Raw genomic sequence first — 23572 nt, forward strand, 5'->3', positions numbered from 1 at the left:
AAATACCCTGTAGTCAAGCTCCTTCTTTTGTTTTTTACGTAGGGGATAACACGGCTCCATCAGGGTTTCTAAGCCTTTGCCTGCCTCCTTCCATCAAAGCACACTCTGTATGCCGGGGTCATTTAGATTTTACTTCAGTGCAGAGAAGTTGGAGACTAATTAAGTGAGATTGCTAAGGCTCACTCTCTTCTTTTCAACTACCTTGATCAATAGTTAATTGGGGTGGCTTTGGGGTGATTTAAAATGATGGCAGAAGCTCCCGAAGAAACCACAAAACTATCACAAACTACAGGAACGGTTCCAAAGGCAGTGTCAGCTACAGAGGCCAGAGAGCTTGCAACCCAGGCTTGTAGAGATGCAGATGTGTGGCTGCTACTAAGCAGGGCACCACCACCCTCTGTACACCTGCCCCACAGTCAGCACCTCAGCTCTCCAGGCTGTCAAGGCAGCCCCTCTGTTGTATTATTCTACAGCCGCAGCAGACAGGATTCGCTATAGTACTTGCAACGTCCCATGCAACATAAAAACATAAGGCCCCTGGTTCAGAAAAAGAGGGAACCCTCTAAAGCTATTAAAAATTAAGCTTCATCCTTTTGTTTGTGCTGCGCTCTCTCTCTCTCTCTCTCTCTCTCTCTCTCTCTCTCTCTCTCTCCCTCCCTCCCTCCCTCCCTCCCCCCTCTCCCCTCTCTCTCTGCTGTGGTGTTTCATATTTGCATTTAATGTTGTGCTCCCTTGTACAACACTCTGAGGGCAAAAAGCAGTCCCTCCCCAATGCCACACCCCCATTCTTCGACCTGTGCGCAAGCTGTTCACAGTTTGCCAAGCGCCCCTTCAGCCAGTCACTGGGGAGGTGCCAGGAGGAAATCGATCAAATTACCTTCACTTCCCTTATATCATGTTGTGGGATGACAGGTGACCCCAAGGATATTATAGCAACAACACAGGGACATCCGAATAACTGGATTAAAGATGGGAAAGGCACTTACCCCTGCCCTGTTGCCACCAGTCCAGGGAGAGATGGCCACTGCCATTCTCTTCCTCAGAATGCCACCTGGCTCCCAGACATGGTGGCATGTGCTCATAATCCTAGTAGTTGGGAAGCTGAGATAGGAGAAGCACAAGGTTCAAGGTCAGCATCATTAACTTAGGCCCTCTGTAAATTTCTGAGACCCTGTTTCCAAATAAAATATAAAAGTGAGCTGGAAGAGGTGTAGCTCAGAGGTAGATTGTACCTGGGTTCAATCCCCAATGCCTAAATAAATAAAAACTACCTGGCATGTGTATCTAACCTTGATCCATCTGGGGCTGTTGCCCAGGTCCTGCAAGCAGTGATGGTGGTAATTCCTGAGCAGGGTTAGGTAATGGGCGGCTGGGTATACTCATGAGAAGAGGAGCAGAGAGCCAAGGACCTATCCCTGGAAGGCAAGGAGACTGTGAAATGAGTGTTCTGTGAGTTGAGGTGCAGAAACCTGAGAATATGCTCCATTTTCCCATCCACCAGAAGCTAAAAGTAATAGAATTTCAAGAGGGAGATCATAGAGCACCAAACATCAAGCACAAGGCTCTTTGGAGAGACTGCCTGACTGTGTTGGTTGCAGTCCTGAAGCAAGCTCTGCCAGAGCCCTTGCTTCTTAGCACCATTTGAAGAGGCCAGATATAGACGTTACCTAAAAGTAGACTAAAGGATTCAAGAGAATGCAGGCGGATGGCAAGGCACAGACAAGTGTTTTGAGTACACTTGCTGACATTTTATGAGAAAAATAAGTTGTTTCAATAATATTTTATAGATTTAGTGCTATTCCCTATAACTTCACTTACACATTCAAACTTACATTTGTTACTTATCATCTCTTTGTTGTCTTAATGATTTTGTGGCTTCAGGTGGGCATATTGAATTGCAGGGATACATTATTTTGGCAAGTTTGCCAACACTTTCTCTTTGTCTAATTTTCTTTAATAAATGTATTGTTGCAGTAGTAATGAAGCTACACCAAGGTGTCTCTATTTTTTATTTTAGGTTGAGGATTTCAATTTGTTTTGAGTAAATCATGCCCTTTTCAAACTTGATGGAAATATATGTTTTGGACAATTTGGAGTTTTCTCTGTTATATTCAACTGGGCTGTGATTTTTCCCACCTTATAAACTCAGGTCAGATTGTTTGCCTCTAGGTAGTGAAAATCTGTTCCAGTGTATATTTTTGCTTGAAATTTCAAACTCACGCCTGGCCTTTCAATATCTGTCAGATCTCAGCCTTAAAGACTTGGGATGGGAAGGGCTGTTTCTGCAACATCTTCTCCTCTTTCTACATTTCCATTCCTCTGTCTGCTTTGATGGACAGCAGAGATAAAAAGAAGAAGAAAAAGTTCTGAGTGTCCAGAGCTGGGAGCTGCTCTGGTCCTGTTCTGCCTGACAGTAGAGAGCTATCACCAGGATTTTGGGGGCTGATGGCCACGTGCCCACTCACAGAGAACATTTGTGAGTTCTTAGGGGAGCCCCATAGGCAAGGCATCAGCACAGTTCATCCACACCACCTCCTCATACCCCCGCAGCATGCACTGATGGTTCTCTTGGCCTCCTGTTCTTGAAATTCCTTTCTATGACAGGCAGCATCCTCGGTGGCATGATAGCCAGACAAGTTTGTCTTGTCACCCTCTGAAGTGCCCCTGGACTCTCAGGAAATCCATTTATTCTTATTCTCACAAATTTATTCCTATTCCATTAAGTGATAGAAAAGCCCATCAGCCAGACTTGACATACATAGCCAGTGCTCTTCTCCCTTTGGCAAGATGGCACAGAAGGCAGATCGTCCTCTGTGCTGGATAGAGTACCTGGGCCAGGGAAGGAGATGACAGGCTCCCTGGTAGCTGATTCCTCCAGTCTCACCAAGCAGATCTCTGCTGCCCCCATTTCATCCACCATTAAACACATTGCATCTTGTAAATACTAAGAAATGGGTGACTTGATATAAAGTGACAGAAATGCTGTCACAACAAAGCAATATGGAAGAAAATTAGCAGAGCAACCACAAGTCAGAAGGCCAGAGGGATAAATCTATGAACTTCCTTTAGGAGGGGTGGCAGGTGGGAAGAAAGCCAACCTCGGTGTGAGCAGAGGTGGGGTCTCCTGTCACCCGGAACAAGAAATATGTCAACTGAGCAGGGAATGCACCAATCTGGGATAGAACCCACCGCGGAAAAAACGCCTGCCCCTTGGAAATATATGGTCCCATAAGGGAAAAGAATTAAAAGCATTTCACTGATGTGGCTTTCAGAATTGAGCACAGAAATACACAACCCCCAGGCAGGTCAGGGTCCGTACCAGACATGGAGGCAGAGAGGACATGAAGAACCAACCGCTCAGGGGGCCAGACCTGGCCCGGCCCCAGGCCCAGGCACCACCGAGTGGTGTAATCGCCATACCTGTACACGTGTGTAACCAGTCACTCACTGGGTGTCTTTTTCTTTTCAATCTTTAGGAAGAGGCAGCCAGAATTCTCGCCCACCAGCCAATGTCCGTCGGCACATGTGCAGCTTTGAAAAGCCCCACACTGCAGTGAATGTGTAAGAGAAGCTGCATGGACACTCTAGTGTTTGCCCCTTGCTTTCTCTCTCCTGGGTTTTTTCCACTTTCTAACATGGAAACAGATGTGGTGCATGCCATCCAGAATGAGGAGCTCACGTCCGTGCCATGGTTTGCACGACTGCCCTAATTGATTGTTCATCGTTCTTAAAAGGACACTGTCAAGTGGTTAGTAGCCTTTTTTGCTTATTTTATGTTTCAGTGCAACACTTTTTTTTTTTCAAATCCTGGAGATTCACTTTTGTTTGTGACTCCTACTCACAAGCTCCAAAGTGAATCCCCCTCCTCTCGAAATTTGTCGGCTTCTTGGCAAACCGAGCTTTTTCCTTTTCTTTTCTTTCGTTGCCTTTTTGCTGCTACACAGATGTTTGAAATGATCCTGACTGCATTTAAGTAAAAGCTATAGCTTCAATTTATGGAAGAGTTCCATAATGTCAGCTTGAGGGGGTGGGTGCCAACATGAGCCTCTGCTGGGTGTCTCCCATGCCCTGGGGAGCACAAAACGAAGGTTTTGTGAGTTCAAAAAAAAGCAAGTTCTCAAAATAAAAAAAAAGAAAGAAAAAGTAGTCATTTTCCCAACACGCTGAATGATTTTTATCAGATTTCTCTGTCTGATAAAAACAATGCATGTTTGGCCCAATTTTTGATCTTGACAGTGTCTCTTTAAGTGAACTAAAGAACATAGACCATGTTCAATTCATTGTGCATGGAGTCTGTGGTCATTTTCAGCTGTTTCTTTACAGCCCTTCAAACTCCTGGGAGAGTCAAAGGTACACATTCCTGCAGCAGGAGGGGCCCCCTGATGAGGTCTGTGGCTCCAAGAGAGCTTCAATGCCAAAAGTCCAATTTGTTCAAATGTTTGCGACCCGACTGGCCGCCGAGGCTGGTGAATAGGGACATGGTGTCTCTTCCCTTCACTCAGTGGAGTGTGCTGAGGGGTCTATGGCCGCCTTTCTGCTGTTCCCTTTAAAAGCCTACATAAGAAGAGTGTGGTCTCCATCAAGTCATCCCAGTTCTTTGAGGGACAAATACGGTCACCACACCAGTGTGTTTCTGGTGGTGACTGGAGACTGCTGCGATTCTAGGCAAGAGCAGTCTCATGTGGCCGGGTACAGTCCCTGTAATTTCTTCCAGTCTAAAGGCACAAGTGTTTCTTGCACCATGGGCTGAGTCTGACCAAGGACACAGCAAGGAGATCCTAATTGTGACAGCTGCTGGCTGCCTGTCAAAAGGGATTGATGGGAATGGGTAGATGAGCTTGTCCTGTCCTGACAGCAGGGCCAGAGAGAGAGGAGAACCAACTGACATTTCCTGACTCAAAGGTGAGTGTCGGAAAATAACAGTAAAAGCCAAATGTGGTGTATTTCAGTGGGTGACAAGGTCATACAACTGTTCTCAAGGTAATGGACTAGTTGCTAAGAACTTTTAGAATGAGGTCTATTCATGCTTTTCTCCTTAAGACTATTAAGGATCAGGAAGCGATTAGGTGCTTTAAAAGTGTGCACCATAGATGAAGCCTGGGTATTTTTTTTTAGCCTTGGTTGTTCCTGTAAAAATTAATTTACAAAAAAAGGGTATGTTCTTTCTGTGACCTTCAGTTCCCACTGTTTTTGTCAAGAGCAAGGCAAAGGGATTAGTGCTGGAAATAAACTGGAACATCATGGTCTGTCTAGGTCTATCCTGGCCCAGAGGAATAATCCCAGCTGAGCAACATGACTGTCCTATATTTCCATGGCAAATGGTCAGGCCATCGGAGATCTGAAGTGTCTCAGGTGATTTGCAATTAAAATGATAGATCTGGTAGCAGGGAGCTTAGAAGAAATGATAATGTTTGACCTAAAATTTCTGCAAAGAGAATAAAATCAGGGCCCATCTCTACTCCCTGCAGGAATATAATTCCATCTGCCATATACCTCTACTAAAGCGAGGCTCTGGTATACCATGATGGCCTATGTACACTTTGGCATGAGAATTCCTCTCATCAGTCGGTAAACCATGATTGGGTTGAACCAAGATCATTTAAAATTTACTTGGAAAAAGTTTGGTATTTATCAGAATTCTACCTGTTAGTTTGAAACTGATGTGAAAATTTTCTAAGGATAGTAGACCTTGTACTCAGAAAACATTGCAGGGGCGGGGGTTATAAACTTCACTGATGATTAGAAGATATAGCCTGTATGTGTCTTTTTCTTTATTGGTTCATTGAAGAAAGCACAAGGCCTAATAAAGGTAAATCAATTTTGTGTGTGTGTGTGTGTGTGTGTGTGTGTGTGTGTGTGTGTGATCTTTTGTCCTTTAACATACAACTTGAGATTGTAGAATGGAACTGATTTAAAAATTCTAAAAGAAGGGCAATATACATAGACTTTGTAATATTGTAAATTTCAGCAAGCCAGCGATTCTCTGACTAGCTATAGTGAAGTGAGGAGAAGTCACAATGCTATCCCAGACATAATGTCCATAGCAACTACTTAGTTCTCATATAAGTATAAAGCGTTTCTCTTCAAAAGCACATTCAGAGATTCTTTCCCTTGCAACTAGTGATGAGTCAAAAGGTAGGAAATTGTATTTATGTTCAAAGAGACTCCAGGTTGGAGACTATATACTGAATATGCAGATTTTTAAAAAAGTATTCAAGAAATAAAACTAGTCATTTAAAGGTTTTTTGTGTTGAAGATTAACTTAGGGCTTCCTAAGAAAAGTCTGACTCAAGTGATTTCAAATAGTTCCTGTGCCCCCACATCTACTTATATAAATGCCCAAACATATTGGCTTGCCGGCTTCTTTTGAGAAAAAAAAAATATTCAGCACTTGCATGAGCTCTTCCACTGACCCTAGATTTTATTCAATGGCCCCAATTTTACTTGAAACTACTACTGGCCCCCTGGATCTTCCCAGTGTCTTCTCCAGGGAGTGATATCAGTGACTTCGAAAATATGGACTACCTGCCAAACTGGTAGCTGCTGACTCATGCACCTGGAGACGAGAGATCTGTACACCTCTGACTGGGTCTGTCTGAGGCAGAATAGGACAATAGGAAACTGTAGGTTCAGGAGTCACAGCAGCCCTGCGCTAAAGCTGGCAGTCCATGGGTCCTTTTCCCCAGGAGCCTCTCTCTCTCCACACTGGAAGGTAAAGACATTTCCTGTTTCCACTTTCACTTTTAGAAAAAGCAAATGCTAGCCTCTAAGGTCCTAAGGAGCCAGGCTTCCTTCCTTCTGGGAAGGTTTTGCCTTGTCCATGGACTCTCTGGATACTGTCCTTCTAACTGTTGTGAATCCGTTAAGTCTAGTGGTGGAGACTGAATTGTACATCGGGGAGACACTGTTGTGTAAGGCTCCCCTTCAGCAACTCACGCAGGATGCTTTCTTCTTCTCAAACACCCACCCACTGTTTTTTTCCCATTTTAGACCTCTCTGGAGCAGAGAGCATGTACTCTGCAGATGTAACTAGTACTTACTGAAGCAAATAAAACAGACAGGATCACTCTGTATGCCAAAGATACACTAATCTGTTTACAACACCCACTCCCAACTCTTCTCTAAAGTGCTGTAAATATTGAGTTTTGTCTTGGGGGGATTGTGATATTTGTCTAATGAAAGAAAAATCAAAGCAAAATCATGAAACTGCTTGTAGCTGGAACAGCAGCCCAGGCTTGTTTCCTTCTGCATGTGATAACTACACCTCAGCCCATGCATCTGTATGTCCTCTAGGCGCAAACAGACACTGGCTCTGGGAACTTCAATATCAATAAAGATGTTTAACCACCTGAGATATTTATCCAAAATATGCTATATTTGATCAGCAAGTAGATTATATATGGCTTGAGATCTATCTTTTGAAGTTAAAGCAGGGATAGGAAGTTTTGTGACAGTTATGTGGTATTTTCTAGATCAGACTGCTTTTCTTAAGATTAAGAAATTACATAAAATTAAATTATAGGTGGGAGACGCTAATAGCCGAAGGAGAAAATATGAAAATTATCTGGAATCAAATAAAAGTCTTCTCTCACAGGACTTTTGCATACTTATAATGTACTTATTTCCTTGTAGTGTCTTATATGTATTTTCCTTTTTTAACATTTTAGTAGCTCCCAGTCTTTGCATAGGAAATTTCCTTCTTATACCAAAATAGTTATTAAGCCTTTACCTGAACTAGTGATAGTAATTACGTTTATTAGTGGTCATCTGAATAATAAAACAAAAATAAAACTCCATATAATTTATTTACAGTTGTATCTAACAGCACACTTTATCATGATAGTATTCACATGAATTTAAAAATAGCAGTGTATTATCTACAAAGACAGCTATTCAGGCTAGTAACAATACTTGATGCCTGCATAGATTCATAGGCCATTAAGGTTGTCTTTGGACCACAGATGAGAAATCACTAGTTTTGAAGGACCAAAGTTTAAATTCTGTGCTGTACTTTCTATGAGATGATATATTTCTTATACTATCTATGGTTCTTAAGAAGCAATTTATTTTGTCCTTGAAAAACCAAAGGTTAGTCTAATTTTTTGTAATCTCATAAATGTCCTGGGGCATGAGATCTGTTTCCTAATTAAACAGGACTTTGCAGCAAAACTAGAACATGACTCTGAGGGGAAGGAAAGCTGCTAATTTTGACAGCTGTAGTGAAAATTTCCCATCATAAGAACAAAAATTGGATTTGATTACAAGATAACTAAATTGCAATTTCATCTGTCTGCAAGATCACTAATAATACTGTTAACACATGACATGTGGGATTTTTAAAAGACGCCCAAATGGAGCCCGTGAACAATGAGAAAGTCGAGGTGAGTGAGTAAGTGAAGGAATTGGGGTTTTCATAGGATTTCTTGGGAGTCCCAGGATAGCTTTTAGTTAGTGTATGGGGAGACAGGGGCAAAGTTTCATTGACGCTTCTAAGCCTTATGGTTGAACTAGGTGCAGGTATTTGGGAAAGAAAAATAATTCCCATTACAATGGAAAGTAATGGGAATCATTACTTGGAAGGAACAATAATACATAGTGAAGGAGGTAAGAGGTGGGTAAAAGGTTTATATTTTCAGAGAAGGATGATGTTGAAAACACAAGGGCAAAAGAATATGCATAGAGTGGTGGATGCAGACAATCAAGAAAGGTCAAAGCAGAAGGTGTGTTTACAGCTCTGAACTCAGGAAGAGAACCGTGTGTATTCTAGTTTTGCCTTCTCTGCTTGACTGTTTTTGCCAGGAACACCACCATCTTGGTCTTTAGTTTGTTCAATTCAGAAAAAGATAGGCTATTCTAGCAAGATGGAAGTTCATAGATTGATAATTTAGCATTTAAAAATATGCATTCTCAGGTGATTATTGACCATATATTAGAGAAACCAATTTGATATACAAGTTTAGAGATAAGATTTTTCGCCGAGCGTGGTGGCGCACGCTTGTAATCCCTGCGCTTGGGAGGCAGAGACAGGATGATCGCGCAGGTGCGAAGCCAGCCACGCGTGCTGGCTTAGGAGACCCTGTTTCTAAATAAAAATGTAAAAATAGGTCTGGGAGTGTAGCCCGGAGGTAGAAGGGCTTCCAGGAACCCCAGTACCACCAAAAAAATAAATTTAAAAAAAGAGATAAGATTTTTCTTAGAAAATTAAGAATTTGCAGAGGTGGGTGTGGTGGTGCACACCTATAATCAAGTATTTGGGGGGCTGAGACAGGAGGATCACAGGTTTGAGGCCAGTCTTGGCAACTTAGTGAGGCCATGTTTCAAAGTAAAAAATAAAATCTGGCTTGTTGAATAAAACAAACAAACAAACAAACAATCAGAATGGATTATCAGATATATGAATAATCTGAAAAGTGAAGTAAAAGATTTTAATTGTTATATCTGTTTTACAGTCTTTATATGCAGAATTTTCTATAATCACTATCAGACATCCTATACTAATCTTTATTTATTTGACTCATTCCCTTTATGATTATCAAATGTGAAATGTTAAAACGTTACCATTTCATAAAGGTGGCAATCATAAGTAATTCTTGAGGAAGTTATTCTCATGGTTTCAAAATTATTAAATACATCATTTAACTATTTTATCATTTTCCTACATTTTTCAAACAAATGACTATGATATGAAAGTTTATTTTATACCTTCACCTAAAGGAAAAGACTCTGCTCATTCTCCATCTCTTTTCAAATCACAGATGTGTTCGTATTGTGCCACTTTCTCGGTTGCTTTAATGAAGGAAAGTAAAAAAGCAAAAACAAAACAAAACAAAAAAACAGAAGAAAAACGACTTTGTTTGGGGTATTAACACTGCGGTTATTAATAGAACGCTCTGGTAAGGTACTGCCATCTGCTAAGAGAAAAGAAGCAGAATGCAAAATCAAGACCAGAGCTATTGCAACATACAGAATAGAATCAGTGCTGTCCACATGCAGTCCACTTCCTTTTTTTCTTCTTCAGAGAAACTTTATATTTGGCTGGTTTTGTGAGGGTTTCATGAACACGAGACTCAGTAAGGCCAGAAGACTGCAAGGACTCTAAGACTTGCCTTTACCGGGATTAGTGAGGGGACATCCAGACAAAGGCCCTTGTCTCAGCAAAGGACACTTTTCCTGAATCTTAATTTTGTCTCATTTGCATCACACTGTGGTGGAGGACTAATGGTAGATGTGAGTATTAGTGTTTTTTAATCGTTTGTTTCTTCATTCTCTCTCTTTCAAGCACAGGCACTTGAATACTCACAGTGTGCAAATCCCAAAGTAGCTGCTGAGACCTAGGGACTTTATGTGAATTGCGATTTGTTAATGTGTCGGGAACAATGCTATAAAAAGAAACATAAGAGAAAATGGAAAGTCATGAGACCCTGCAGTCAACCCTGGTCTGGGTTTTCCTGTCACCCGCTGCTTCTTTTCTACAGGTTCCATCTCTCTGGCTTCGCCCCTTTGATAATGGGAAATACTTGCACGTCCGGATGGGCAGCTGAGGGTTCTGTTTTATAACTGCAATGAGACTGGATTTATGAGTGGGTCTTCATTTGTCCCCAAGACCACTCATTATGTTCTGTTGTACACTGATAACCAAGATTTTAATTTTTTTCTTCATTATTTCCAGAGTCTTTCAAAGGCTTGCATTGAGAAGCAGGTTTCTCATTTCCTTAATAAATGTGTGTGTGCGCGCGCGCGGGTGTGTGTGTGTGTGTGTGTGTGTGTGTGTGTGTGTAAGAGAGAATACAAACCATATGTATTCATTGACCTAAATGAAAATAACAATTTCTACAACAAATTGACTTTTCTACTTTTCTCCCCAAGAACTTTATTCAGGGTCAGTATTTCCTTCCTTGGTGGCCTTTTCTGAGGCCTGTGGTACTTGCAGTTTCTGGTATTTGATTTATAGTAAGGAGGGATGGTGTGAAGAGGAAGGCTCTTCTTTCAATGGAGGGTAAGGTTAGATCCCACTGAGTTGAGGTTACATTGCATACGATTTTTTTCCTTTTACCTTTTTTTTTCGGAGGGGGGTGTGTGAAGTTACATGTGTCTTGTCTCTGTGCATAATCCATCTGCAAATAAACCATTTCTATTTTATTCATAGTTCTAATGGCAAGTCTGTGTCATGGTCTGAACCAGGTGGAAGACAGGTACCCAAGGGTCAGCACATGTGGCACCGTCTCTCTGTGCACGTGAAGACCAATGAGACGGCCTGCAACCAAACGGCCGTCATCAAGCCCCTCACTAAAAGTTACCAGGGCTCCGGCAAGAGCCTGACCTTTTCAGATACCAGCACCAAGACCCTTTACAACGTAGATGAGGAGGATGCCCAGCCGGCTCACTTCAGCCCTCCCAACAGCCCCTCCATGGTGGTGCATCGACGCGTGCCACCCACGGTGACCACGCCGCCTCTGCCACCCCACCTGACAGCAGAGGAGACCCCCCTCTTCCTGGCCGACCCGGCCGTCCCCAAGGGCTTGCCCCCTCCCCTCCAGCAGCAGCAGCCACCGCAACAGCAGAAACCCCTGATGGACCAGCTGCAGGGAGTGGTCAGCAACTTCAACACGGGCATCCCGGATTTGCACGCAGTGCTGGCAGGCCCCGGGGGACCAGGGAACGGGCTGAGGTCCCTGTACCCGCCCCCGCCGCCGCCACAGCACCTGCAGATGTTGCCCCTGCAGCTGAGCACCTTCGGAGAGGAGCCCGTCTCTCCACCCGATGAGGACGAGGACGACAGCGAGAGGTTCAAGCTCCTTCAGGAGTATGTGTATGAGCGCGAAGGGACTACCGAGGAGGATGAACTGGAAGAGGAGGAGGAGGACCTACCGGCGGCCAGCAAGCTGACCCCAGAGGACTCGCCTGCCCTGACTCCGCCGTCGCCTTTCCGAGACTCGGTGGCCTCGGGCAGCTCTGTGCCCAGCTCTCCGGTGTCGGAGTCTGTGCTCTGCACCCCTCCTAATGTGTCCTACGCCTCTGTCATCCTGAGGGACTACAAGCAAAGCTCTTCGACTCTGTAGTGGGGAGGTGTCTGCCTGGAGAAGCAAGATGTGCCAGAGAGCTGTGACCCCTTCAGAGAAGTACAAAAGTTAGGAAAATCTTGAGAGTGGCGTGCTGAGGAAGAAAGGAAGAACTGCTGCTGCTGCTGCTGCTGCTGCCGCCTTAAGGAATGAGAGGGAAAGAGACCACGCCAATGGTGATGCAGGCCAGGATTGTGATTCTTGAATTATTCAAAAGCCTTCTCTAGGAAGAAAGGGAATTCTGACAAAGCACAATTCCATATGGTATGTAACTTTTATTGCAAAAAAATAAAATCAACAAAAATAATCTCCTCTCTTGCACAATCGTGCATAAATATATTTGCCCACACTCGGCCAGGCTTGAAAAGAGGCAGCCCCCGTGGATGGGCCAGTCACATCATTAGTTCATCTCATGGCATTCATAGTGAGCAGGTGGAGCCAGACAGAGTGGCCAGGTGAGAGGGAGCCCAGGGCTCAGGGACACCTGGGACCATCTGATGGGACAGACCCTCATGTCTCAGAAGCCCTTCTCCCTGCTGGACCTGCAGACTCCTGGTCCTCAGGAGACTCGGGAACCGACCGTTCTCCCACCTCTCATCACCCACTGCTGCCAGCCAGGGCCCGCCTTGCTGGAGAAGAGTGTACCAGCATCAAGGCTCTGCGATGTGTCTCTACTTAGGAAAGCAGGAAAAAGCAAAGTCATCACCAAAACGTGCTTCCCTGGAAGTGCTGCAGGAGCAAAGAATGAGAAGGAAGAGGATACAGAAGCCTGGGCCTTTGGGGGAAAAGCCGCCCACATTCTAAACTTGTTTCTTGGTGGTTTCGGGGAAAAGTGGTAGAGCAGATGGCCCTGGGCATGGAGAGACATTTTGTGGACTGGACTGTGCTGGTGCCAAGTGAGTTCTCCATGGCCCTTCAGTTAAAGAGAACAAACCATGTGGCAAAAGTGTCACCTTCCATTTACTGTAGCAAATAAAACTACCCATTCGGACATCTGAGATTCAGTATATGTATAATGTGGTGCCATTGTTACTCCTGTGTACTACAGAAGCTGATCCATCTTTCAGCCTAATGGTGTACTCATAGCGACTATTACTGAGTCAAATGACGAGTGATGCTTTCCTGTTGTCGCTGGAGCCCCTGTAACTAGCCAGTGATGTGTTCCCAAGTCCTCGTATACCTGTGATTATAAAGTTATGTGCAATGTAATGTCAAGCTAACTGCAATTAGACAATTGTCTTCTGGATATAGTTATAGATATTTTATGTCCTAATAATGTTTTATATATCATTGTCACCAGTATCTACGGAAGTTCTTTGAAGGTTTGAGTGCTCTGATCCAGTGTTTCTTCTCAATGGCAGCTCAGATGGTAATTCCTGTTCTCAGAGGGAACTTATTTTTTTTTGGACATTTTATGATATGGGGATGTTGTTAATGAAATACATTGAAAATTTGTTCTGTAGAAAGGACAAAAAATTGTGGGTGACAATACAAGGTACATTTTATAAACTTGCAAACATTGTTATTAAAATGTAAGATTGAGAAGACAGTATTTAGATTATTCCAGGTTATTTTAGATTTTTTAAAAGATTTTCCACAGCTACTTGAGCTTTAAGTTCTTTCAGCATAAGTTATATCCAAGACCAGACATAATGTAACAGATATTTATTCATCAAGCACATTTTGCTTTCTTTTGCTTTCTCTGTCCTCTTACTCATATTTTGTTGTCACGACTTTTCTTTATAATTCTCTCATTTGCTGTCACATAATATCCATGTACATGTAATCCAGTCATTTTAATTATACCCTCCCCTTTTGTCCCCATGGGAAGAATTTTTCTCGCTCTTTTGATTTCCCTTATTATTTGTGGAACGAATCCCAACCCTTTAAATATCTTTGTTTATGCCTTATGTTCAGTTGTATTTTAATATGTTTCCTTCATGTCGAAGCCGCTGATTTCTCAGCCAAATATCATCCCAGAATCTTTAAATATCGACAACATTGTTTGTTGAGGATTCAACATCAACTTCAATATTGGATGCTTGTGTCTTGGAGGTTTTGCCACATTCTACCACCAAGTTCAGTCAGTTCCATATCAAAAGTGGACTGCCTTTACTTTAAACATTTATTTTTAAAGCACCTTTACTGAAAAGAGTTCATGACTGAAATATGAATTTCAGTTCTATATTTTCATAGCAGATTGAGAGAAACGGACAGTTCCAGGGATTAATAGATGGATTTCAAATTGGAAAAGTAGCAAGTGAAAATATACTGTTATTAGTGGAACATGTTCTTTCACTCTTAAACACACTTGTGGGACTTGCAAATTGGGCTTTAAAAAGTCAGAATAAAGAAAATAACTTTCATTTAAATAATAATGTAAGATGTCAGTTTGTTCTGAGGTCTGAGATATTTGGTGACCACATTCAACACTGACTAAAATATTACTCTAAATGCCTACTATGGTTATGATTATGAGTTTTTCTGAATAAATGAGTATAAGCTCTTCAATCATCCTTGTTCATGATTGGAGATGTACACACACATATACCCTGTGCCGGAAGGTCAGAAGCTCTTCCTTTACCCTAATGTATGTGCTTATACAAGTTGTTCTGCTTCTTGTAAAGGTGTTTTCCTTTGGCTTCTTACTGCCTTTTGTCCAATAACCTTGATAATGCTATATAATAAATATTTTCTATTTATTAAATGTGTATGTGTCTTCTCTAAACTTTATGAGAATCACCATAATAGAAATAGACCAGTGCAAGATATAATTCCAGAGATTTGATTGCTCAGAACACACATGTTGTTGAAAGCTGGAGAGTGAGACAAGACAGGTAGGTAAAACAGAGAACCATTTCATTACAAGACAAGTGGTACCTCAAAATATACCAGTTTAAAATGCCACTCTAAATTAAAATTCCCAATGCCCATGGCAGATATTGCCATGCATGTTTTGATAGAATATTGATTCAATTATTATTCCCTGCAAAGCTTTTGTGTGTTTTGGAGGGGACCTAGTTCCCATCTTGTTGATGTCCTCCTGTTCCCCCAAGTTCAATTCCTCTAGATTTCAGTGGAAGCATCCCTGGTCCCTCAAAAGGGACATTCTGATTTTCTGCCATGGGATTTCTGCAAGAAAGGTATTTTCCAGGTCTCAGACACAGAGAAATAAGGGTGTCATGAGGACCACAGACACAAGTTGAGGGTATGCTTAGATGACACAACTGAGCTCTCCACAGGAATGCTGCTGTAGAAGAAATGCCCAGAAATGGGCTGAGACTCAAAGGGTTCCTTCAGTGTGCCTGGAGAATAAAATAAGAAATAATGGAAAAAAGAACTTGGGGGTCTCAGGAAGAAAAATCACAGGCAATAGAAAGTGTAACAAAAACAAGAAAGAAAAAGATGTATGAATACAAGTGATAGAGAAGAAAAAGAATGTAGGCATGCCTATAATCCCAGTACTTGAGAAGCTGAGAGAGGAGGATTGAAGGTTTGAGGACAGCCTCAGCCATGTATTGAGAGTCTCAGGAGCTTAGCAAGAAACTGTTTCAAAACAAAACATAAAAATGGGGCTGAAGATGTATCTTGTAGATAGATTGCTCCTGGGTTTGATCTCTAGTACCACTAAGACAAAAAACTAAACAAAGCAAAAACAAAAAATAGAGGGAGAGAAGAAAAAGTACTGACAGTGTGTTATATACAAATATGGTAGGTCACAAGGGACCTCCCCTTCGAGAGAGCAGAGAAATATCACCTGGATAATATGGAAGATACTTAGAGAGGCCCAGATACCACGTTGATGGGTAAGTAACTGCCCCAAACAGAGATTCCTTGGGAGGGAATCAAACAGAGGAGAAATGACGTTTTTATGAACCTGCTCTGAGCCAGGGACTGTTAGGTTCTTCCTATTCATCCTCCTTAATTTTCCCAGTACAGCTGCCATGTGGATACTTTAGAGAACTGAAATATCCTGACCAAAGACTCTTGGTTAGTAAGTGGCCCGAACAGGCTTCAATCCCCATTCTCATCTAGTTCAGAGCCTGTGAATTTATGTTCTTATTTAAGGCTTGAGGGAAAATATAGGAGTTGGTTCCTTTTTGTTTGGGATCAATATTTTTTTGTAATTTCTGAGGCCCAAGAACAAAACAGACATTCAGTAAAGGTTTGATGGGAAAGTAAGTAATAACAATAAATGAATGTTAACAGCACACTTTTCTTGACTCAATTCCCTGAAGATTTTTTTTGCAAGGACCTTATGAGGGCCAGAGATCTACATTTCCACCTACTGATACTAACTCTGCCAGCTTGAACACCAGGTGCTTTACCCAGTGAAAACAAGCTCTCCTTTGGGCATCCGAAAGAGCTCTCCTAATGGGCAACAGGCCCTCTTTACTGCAGGAGAGAGAGGGATACTCAGTGTTGAGTACCCCTGGCAGAGCCTTACCAATGTGGGAGACAGCGCCCTCTGCAGGCAAACCTCATATAAGACACAAACTATTGCTTCGGGATGCCCTTTAATTGAGAACCACATACACCGCCCACGGGGATTGGGGTGTCTGGGAAAAAGGGTTTTCTTTCCTTACAGAAATGCATGTCTTCAGACAATGAAAGGCAATACCAGTTATTATGGGTTGAAGTAGCAGGAGATAGAGGAAGTTCAACTAATAACACCAAAGCCAGATTTTCTCAGGGTATTATTTGGAAAAGACTTATGTTAACAAATAAGAACAAATGTTTAAGAATGAGGATACAAATATCTGAAAAAGGAAATAATAAAAGAACCTTACAGCCGGGCGTGGTGGCGCACGCTTGTAATCCCCGCGCTTGGGAGGCAGAAACAGGAGGATTGCACAGGTTCGAAGCCAGCCACGCGCGCTGGCTTAGGAGACCCTGTTTCCAAATAAAAAATGTAAAAATAGGTCTGGGAGTGTAGCCTGGAGGTAGAAGGGCTTCCAGGAACCCCAGTACCACCAAAAAAAAAAAAAAAAAAAAGAACCTTACAGTTGAAAGCAAACTTGGAAGTGATTTAAAATAAGCTTTCACCTGCTTAGGATATATTCCCAGGTGTCCTATTTTACTTCCTAGAAGGTGAGGAGCTATTGCTGTCTAGGATGGGGCTGGGTTACAGGGCCTGCATTTGCTGTGTCAGAGAAGGAGGCAGGTAGCTCCAGATCCTGGGAGAGCAAGTTCAAAACCACTTGGTATTCCAGGAAGCCGGCCGAGGACAGGGCATAGGCACAAATGCAGAATGAAGAACTCACAGAAACCAGGGAAGCTAAAAGTGAAGACTAGCAAGACAACAGGCCAGGGAGCGGTCTAATAAAATTCCAGAGAAAAAAATATGGTGACCAAAATGATCTTTTGGTGAGAAGCACAGAGGATGACCTGTGTCACCTTTGGGTCTATAGGCTTAAGTGAGTTTTGCCATCGGCCTAAGTATTTCCAGGGACTGCAGTTCTGCATGTCATCAGAAATGACTCTATGTATTAGAAAATTCTTTATTTTCCTGAGTTGAAATGTTCCTGTTTCTGACTTCTCTCAGGATCGCTACCTTCTGGAAAAATCGTGAACCAATTGAATTCACTGTGCGCCGGACTTCCACCAGCAACTTGAAGGCCGTGATTGTGTCATTCTCTTGTGACTAATTCTCCAAGCCATACAGCCCTACTTCCTTTAATTGTTATCTTTGTATTTATGTTCCTAACCCCTAACTGGTCTATGGTAATACTCCAAATTTCACATGTTCTTAAAAAAAAAAAAAACTATTGTTGTATCCAGACGCGTTATAATTCCACACGGGCACTGAATCTCTTGATCCTCATTCTAGAATGATTTGCTCCCTAAGGTGGTGGACCTTTTTGGTCTGAACACATTTTGGGTTCACACTTGCATGTAAATGTTTTCTTAAGTTGTTTCTCCAGAAATGAACCCTGGGATGAGAATTTGAATGTAGATTGCACCTTTGAGAAGCAATTCCTGGAAGTTGCAGAAGAAGGAGGAAGAAAAGCTCCAAGCAATGTGCATCCCATGGGGGGATGACCATGCAGGTTATAACTGTGGGAAAAAGGCTGAGTTTTTCTGAGAATTCTCGGGGACAATTCATTGTCCCCACTTCCTGTGGAGCAAAGAAATTGGAGGCATTTATCTGCCAATTCCTGTTAGTTATGCTCAGGCCCTCTGGGGAGAAAGATGCATATTAATTGCCAAATTGTCTCCAGGATGTTCCATGCACAGGCTTACAAGCTCCTATCTCCAGAGAAAACTTCATGCAAAGGTTGCAGTTACCAGCAGCTGGACCCCTTCGTGTAGGCCTGTGCAAGGAAAGCATGCACCAAGGAGATGAGGGTAAAGTAGCAATAGTGTCTGCTACAGATGTAGTTATGGAGAGAAAAAGAGAGAAGGAAAAAGAAAGGAGAAAAACATATCCGAACATACCCACAGTATAGATACCAGTACTGGTCAAGATATGAAAAAAAGAGTTATACTGACCCCTTTAATTAAAAACAAACACTAGAAATGAAAAAGTATTTCTAGGAGTGTTCCTAGGAATGAAAAAGCATTTTCATTCAGAATGGACACTTCTAGCAATGAGAGCATTTTCATTAAGAACAAATACTTCTAGGAATAAAAGTCAGAAAACTATAGATATACCTGTATATATCTATGTTAATTATGGCAAAATTCACAATAACCAAATTACAAAATCAGCCTAAGCGTTCATCAAAGAAGAAATGGATAAAGAAATATATGTTATATATATTCATATATTTCATATATGTGGATGGTGGAGTATTATTCAGCTATAAAGAGGAATGAAATCATGTCATTTGCAGGAAAATGAACTAAAGATTGTCATGGCTAGGGAAGCAAGACAGACTCGGAAAAATAAGCTTTTCATGTTTTATCTCAAACATGGAATCCAGGGTAAAAGAGGATATGAAAGTGGCAGGGAGTCCATGTCTATAGCAGCACACTTCACAAGAGACAAGTTATGGAACCAACCCAGATGTTCATCAACAGATAGATGGATTACAAAATTATGGGATATATACACAGTGGCATTTTACTCAAGAATAAAGAGTAACAAAATTACGTCATTTACAGAAAAATGAATGAACCTGGAGAACAGGGTGTTAAGTGAGATTAGCCAGTCACAGAAAGTGAAGGGTCATGAGGAGTCACCTAAGGAGTCACCTGAGGAGTAATTGGGACACCAGAGGGACTCAAGAAAATGGAGAACTTCAGTGGAGCCAGGAATGTGGTCTAGGGAAAGGGAGAATCAATGAAATAATCACTTCCATAGACATTCTCTCTCTCTCTCTCTCTCTCTCTCTCTCTCTCTCTATATATATATATATATATATATATATATATGTGTGTGTGTGTGTGTGTGTGTGTGTGTGTGTGTGTGTGTGTGTGTAAGAGAGAGAGAGAGAGAGAGAGAGAGAGAGAGAGAGAGAGAGAGAGAGAGGGAGAATACCTGTGTCAATCTCAATACCCTGAATGGGAAGCAAGGGACTGGGGAGGGAGCCAGGGGACGCTCACCAGGTGCTCTGTGCATGTATGCCACCATCATCATGATCCACGTTACGATGTGAGACTAATGCACAAAAAAGTGTAAAAAATTTTAAAAAAATAAATAAATCTCAAGAAGTAGAAGGGAGACTATTAGAGAAGAGGTGGGATCAGGGAGAGAGGAAAGAGGAGGATAAAGGGGTAGAAATGATCACAATGTTATATGCATATACAACAAAACCCACCATTCTGTATTATTAATATGCGCTACCAAAATTAAAAGAATGGACATGTCTAGAATCACACCAGAGAAACATCACGTGGTAAGTGACGATGGAATTGATGAGAATCAGCAGCAGGACTTGGGTAAGTAAACCCATCAGCATGTAGTGCACGCAGTGGCTGAGAGAGCGCTGAGTTTCAGTGGTTGAGAACTGATCCCCAAAGGTCTAAAGTCTCCTTATCCATACCCTTATCCTGCCACACCCAACACATATATGCGATTTTAAAAAGCCAAAATTAGGAGTAGGAATTTCTTTGGTCTACAGAAAATCCTCCGGTGGTGGACAGCTGAACAGAGGGCCTGCCTGGAGCAGGAAGTTAAATTGTGCATGTGACATAAAAAACCAACATCAGGAGCAAGTGGAACCTGGTCTCTTAGTGACAGCAAGAGGCAGTTTCAGGGATGCTAAGGTCAAGGGTGGGTCAGTACCATCACATGGGCTGTTCAAGCCAGGGATCGATGGATAGACAGCTGTAGGGGGCAGCCAACAAGAATAAGTAAAGCATCCACAGGCAAGGGCCAAAATGGGTCATGAAGTAGCAGCTGAAACCAAGAAGCTCAGGTGGCATGCAAAACACACCAGAGGCATTGCCCCCCTTTCTCCAGAGACCCAAGAGAGTTGGAAAATTCCATGTTATTTGCATGTGGTATATGGCTTGGGACAAAATGTTAAAGTGACTTGCTTAATAGTCACAACCCAAAGTATGGAAGGCCTTTATTGCTGACATCAACAAAAACATCCCATGAACATTATTATGAGGATGTCTTGTGGTTTACTTCTCCATTTCCCTATTATTAGACTAGGTTATTTCAGGACAAAAGGCAGGTAGGAAGGAAGGAGGAAGGGAAGGAAGGAAGGACACTTAAATGCTTTAATAAAAACATGTTTACAACATGCTAGAAGGAAGGAACGAAGGAAGGGAGGGAGGGAGGAAGAAAAATTTAAATGCCTTAACAAAATAATGTTTATTTTGTGCTCACAAGGAAAGAGGGGAGGGAAAAGGAAGGGAGGAAAGGAGGTAAGGAAGCGGCAGAAGAGAGAAAAAAACTGAGAAAATGAAGTAAATTTCAGTGCCTTAGTAGAATTATGCTTACCTCATGCAAGGAAGGAAGAAAAGAAAGGAAGAGAGTAAAGGAGGGAGAGATAGAGGGAGGAAGGGAAGGAAACTTCAGAGCCCTAATAGAATTATGTCCACTTCATGCTCACGTAGTCACATGCAGGCTGGGCCACCCTCCTTGACACTGGTGGCATCCTAGCTGGAACACGTGGTCTCTAAGTCACCAGGCAGGAGGTCTGTATGAGCTCCAGGGCTATGTGGATATCTACAAGGGCCAGACTCAGAAGTCTGTGGCTCCACTTCCACCTACATGCCTTGGCTTTAGAGCTCAGTCTCCATGTCCCCTGAAACCTAACTTCAAGGAAGACTAAGAAATACAGTCATCCTCATGCCTAAAAATTACCAATGGTGACCACTTCTTTTTTTTTTCTTTTTTTTTTCTTTTTATTTTTGGTACTGCAAACTGACCCCAGGGGCAAGCTATACCTCCAAGCTATACCCTAAGCCCTATTTTAATTTATTATTTTCAAACAAGGTCCCCCTAACTTGTTTTGAATCTTGCTAACTAAGTTGCTGAAGCTAGCCTGGAACCCATGATCCTCCTGTCTAGCCTTTCAAGCACTGGGATTACAGGCCTGCACTGCCATGCCAGGCTTGATGAACACCTTTCATCCCTTTCTACAGTTACTAGACCCAATCACCCTGTAAAATCCTTGAGCTTAGGTATACTAAGGAGCTTGTCCTAGGGTCTTGCATGGTCATGATGCTCACAGGACCAAAAGAATCCACGGCTTACCTAACACACCTCTAAAAATTTTTTTTTGGTGGTACTGGGGTTCCTGGAAGCCCTTCTATCTCAGGGCTACACTCCCAGACTAATTTTACATTTTTTATTTGGAAACAGGGTCTCCTAAGCCAGCACGCGTGGCTGGCTTCAAACCTGCACGATCCTCCTGTCTCTGCCTCCCAAGCGCAGGGATTATAAGCCTGCGCCACCACTCCCGGCCACACCTCTAAATTTTATAGACCTCCCAATCTCCATCCACCCCAAGGGTCAAACCTCTAAGGTTATAGCCAGTAAACTGAGTACTTGATAGTAAAAATTATTTTGATTTGTTTTTCCTTTACAGTTTTCTACCACAATACATGATTTATTTCCACATTACCATAAAGAGTAGGATATGCAGAAAAATTTTTAGTACAGTTGTTTGTTTGTTTGTTCATTTGTTTGTATTGGAGATTGAACCCATGGGCATTCTACCTCCAAGCTACACTATAGCTCTTTTTTAAAATTTTTCTCTTTTAAAATGGGGTCTCAGCTAGGCATGGTTGTGCATGCTTGTAATCCCAACATTTGGGAGATTGAGACAGGAGGATCATAGTTTGCAGACAGCTTCAGCTACTTAGTGAGGCCCTTTATAACTCAGTGAGACCCTGTTTCCAAGTAAAAAATAAGGCTGGGGTGTAGCTCAAAGGTAGAATGCCCCTAGATTCCATCTCTAGTACTGCAATAAATAAATAAATAAACAAACAAATAAATAATAAATAAATAAATAAATAAATAAATAAATAAATAAATGGGGTTTCACTAAGTTGCTGAGAGTCTGACTACATTGCTGTGGCTGTCCTTGAACCTGCCATCCTCGTTTCTCAGCCTTCCAAGTACTGGCATTACAGGCATGTACTACCAGGTCTGGCTCTTAGCATATATTTTTGTAATCAGTCATTCCCACTAGCTAAAACTCAGTCTGAGAGTGAAGACTGACTGACCTCAAGTCTACTTCAAGTAACTAGTAACTAAAGTGGCTTAAAGCACCATAATCCTGTCATAGGAGAATACTTAATTTACTGTCAGCAGCAGTGAGTAGCTAAGGCTGGCCACAAATCTGTGATTCTCCTATCTCAGCCTCCCAAGTACTGGGATTACGAGCATAGTCCCAGCTGGAGAGAAACATTTTTTAAAAGCTTGTGGACATTATTATAATAAATTATAATATAAATTTCTTACTTTCTTATAGTTTTTAACTAATACTAGTTAACTTCTCTGCTTATTGCCTAGATGGTCAAAAATATAGAAGGGGGTATAGTCAGTGACCCACATTAGCAATACAAGTGGCCCCGTAGGTTGACACCACTAATCTTAAGATAGAAGGAGAATGGAATTTATGGCATGATTCCTCTCTGATCAGTTTGTTGCAATGCTATCCTGAACTTTCTACCCATAATAGCGTGTAGCAAAATTCTAGTTCAATGTCAACTGGCTTTAGCCTGTCCTGCTTCAGACAGACTGCTGATCCTCCTTGCCTCCCCCCAGGACCCCATGTTGGACTCTACGTCTGAGATATGAAATCCTAGAGATTAAAAATATTATACACTTTTTCTTTTTTTATTCAACCCTTATAAGTTTACTTTAGGCTAGGCTAAAGATAAAACATGCACTCATAAAAGATTTAGGGTTCCTGGCTCTCATCTTTTTGTTTACTATTTCTGTTAGCATATGCAGGTAAAATTGAATGACAAATTTCATTTTTCTCTGAGTCTCGGGTATGTTAAAGTAATGATATCAGAGAGCATCATGTAAAAGCAGTTTCACTTAAAAACAAAGCATATATATATATATTCCTTTTCATTAAAAACAAAATATAAGGCATATA

At 42.0% G+C, this 23572-nt stretch overlaps 1 protein-coding gene across 3 annotated transcripts in view; it reads left to right on the forward strand.

The window, feature by feature from the left end:
• The window catches only part of GRM1 (glutamate metabotropic receptor 1), a gene marked incomplete at both ends in the record, with an annotated part of 393668 nt that extends 381609 nt beyond the window's left edge, over positions 1-12059 (forward strand). The window contains one exon of one of the 3 annotated variants that reach the window (XM_080700546.1): positions 11147-12059. In XM_080700546.1, the coding sequence (XP_080556672.1) occupies positions 11147-12059 (913 nt within the window). Of the gene's footprint in view, positions 1-3476; positions 3538-11146 lie in introns of those variants that run through there. The other 2 variants (XM_080700547.1, XM_080700548.1) reach the window with 2 other exon arrangements.
• Between the last annotated feature and the right edge of the window lie 11513 nt (positions 12060-23572).

The sequence above is a fragment of the Muscardinus avellanarius genome (genome assembly GCF_963383645.1).
Source record: "Muscardinus avellanarius genome assembly, chromosome: 8".
NCBI classification, from domain to species: domain Eukaryota; kingdom Metazoa; phylum Chordata; class Mammalia; order Rodentia; family Gliridae; genus Muscardinus; species Muscardinus avellanarius.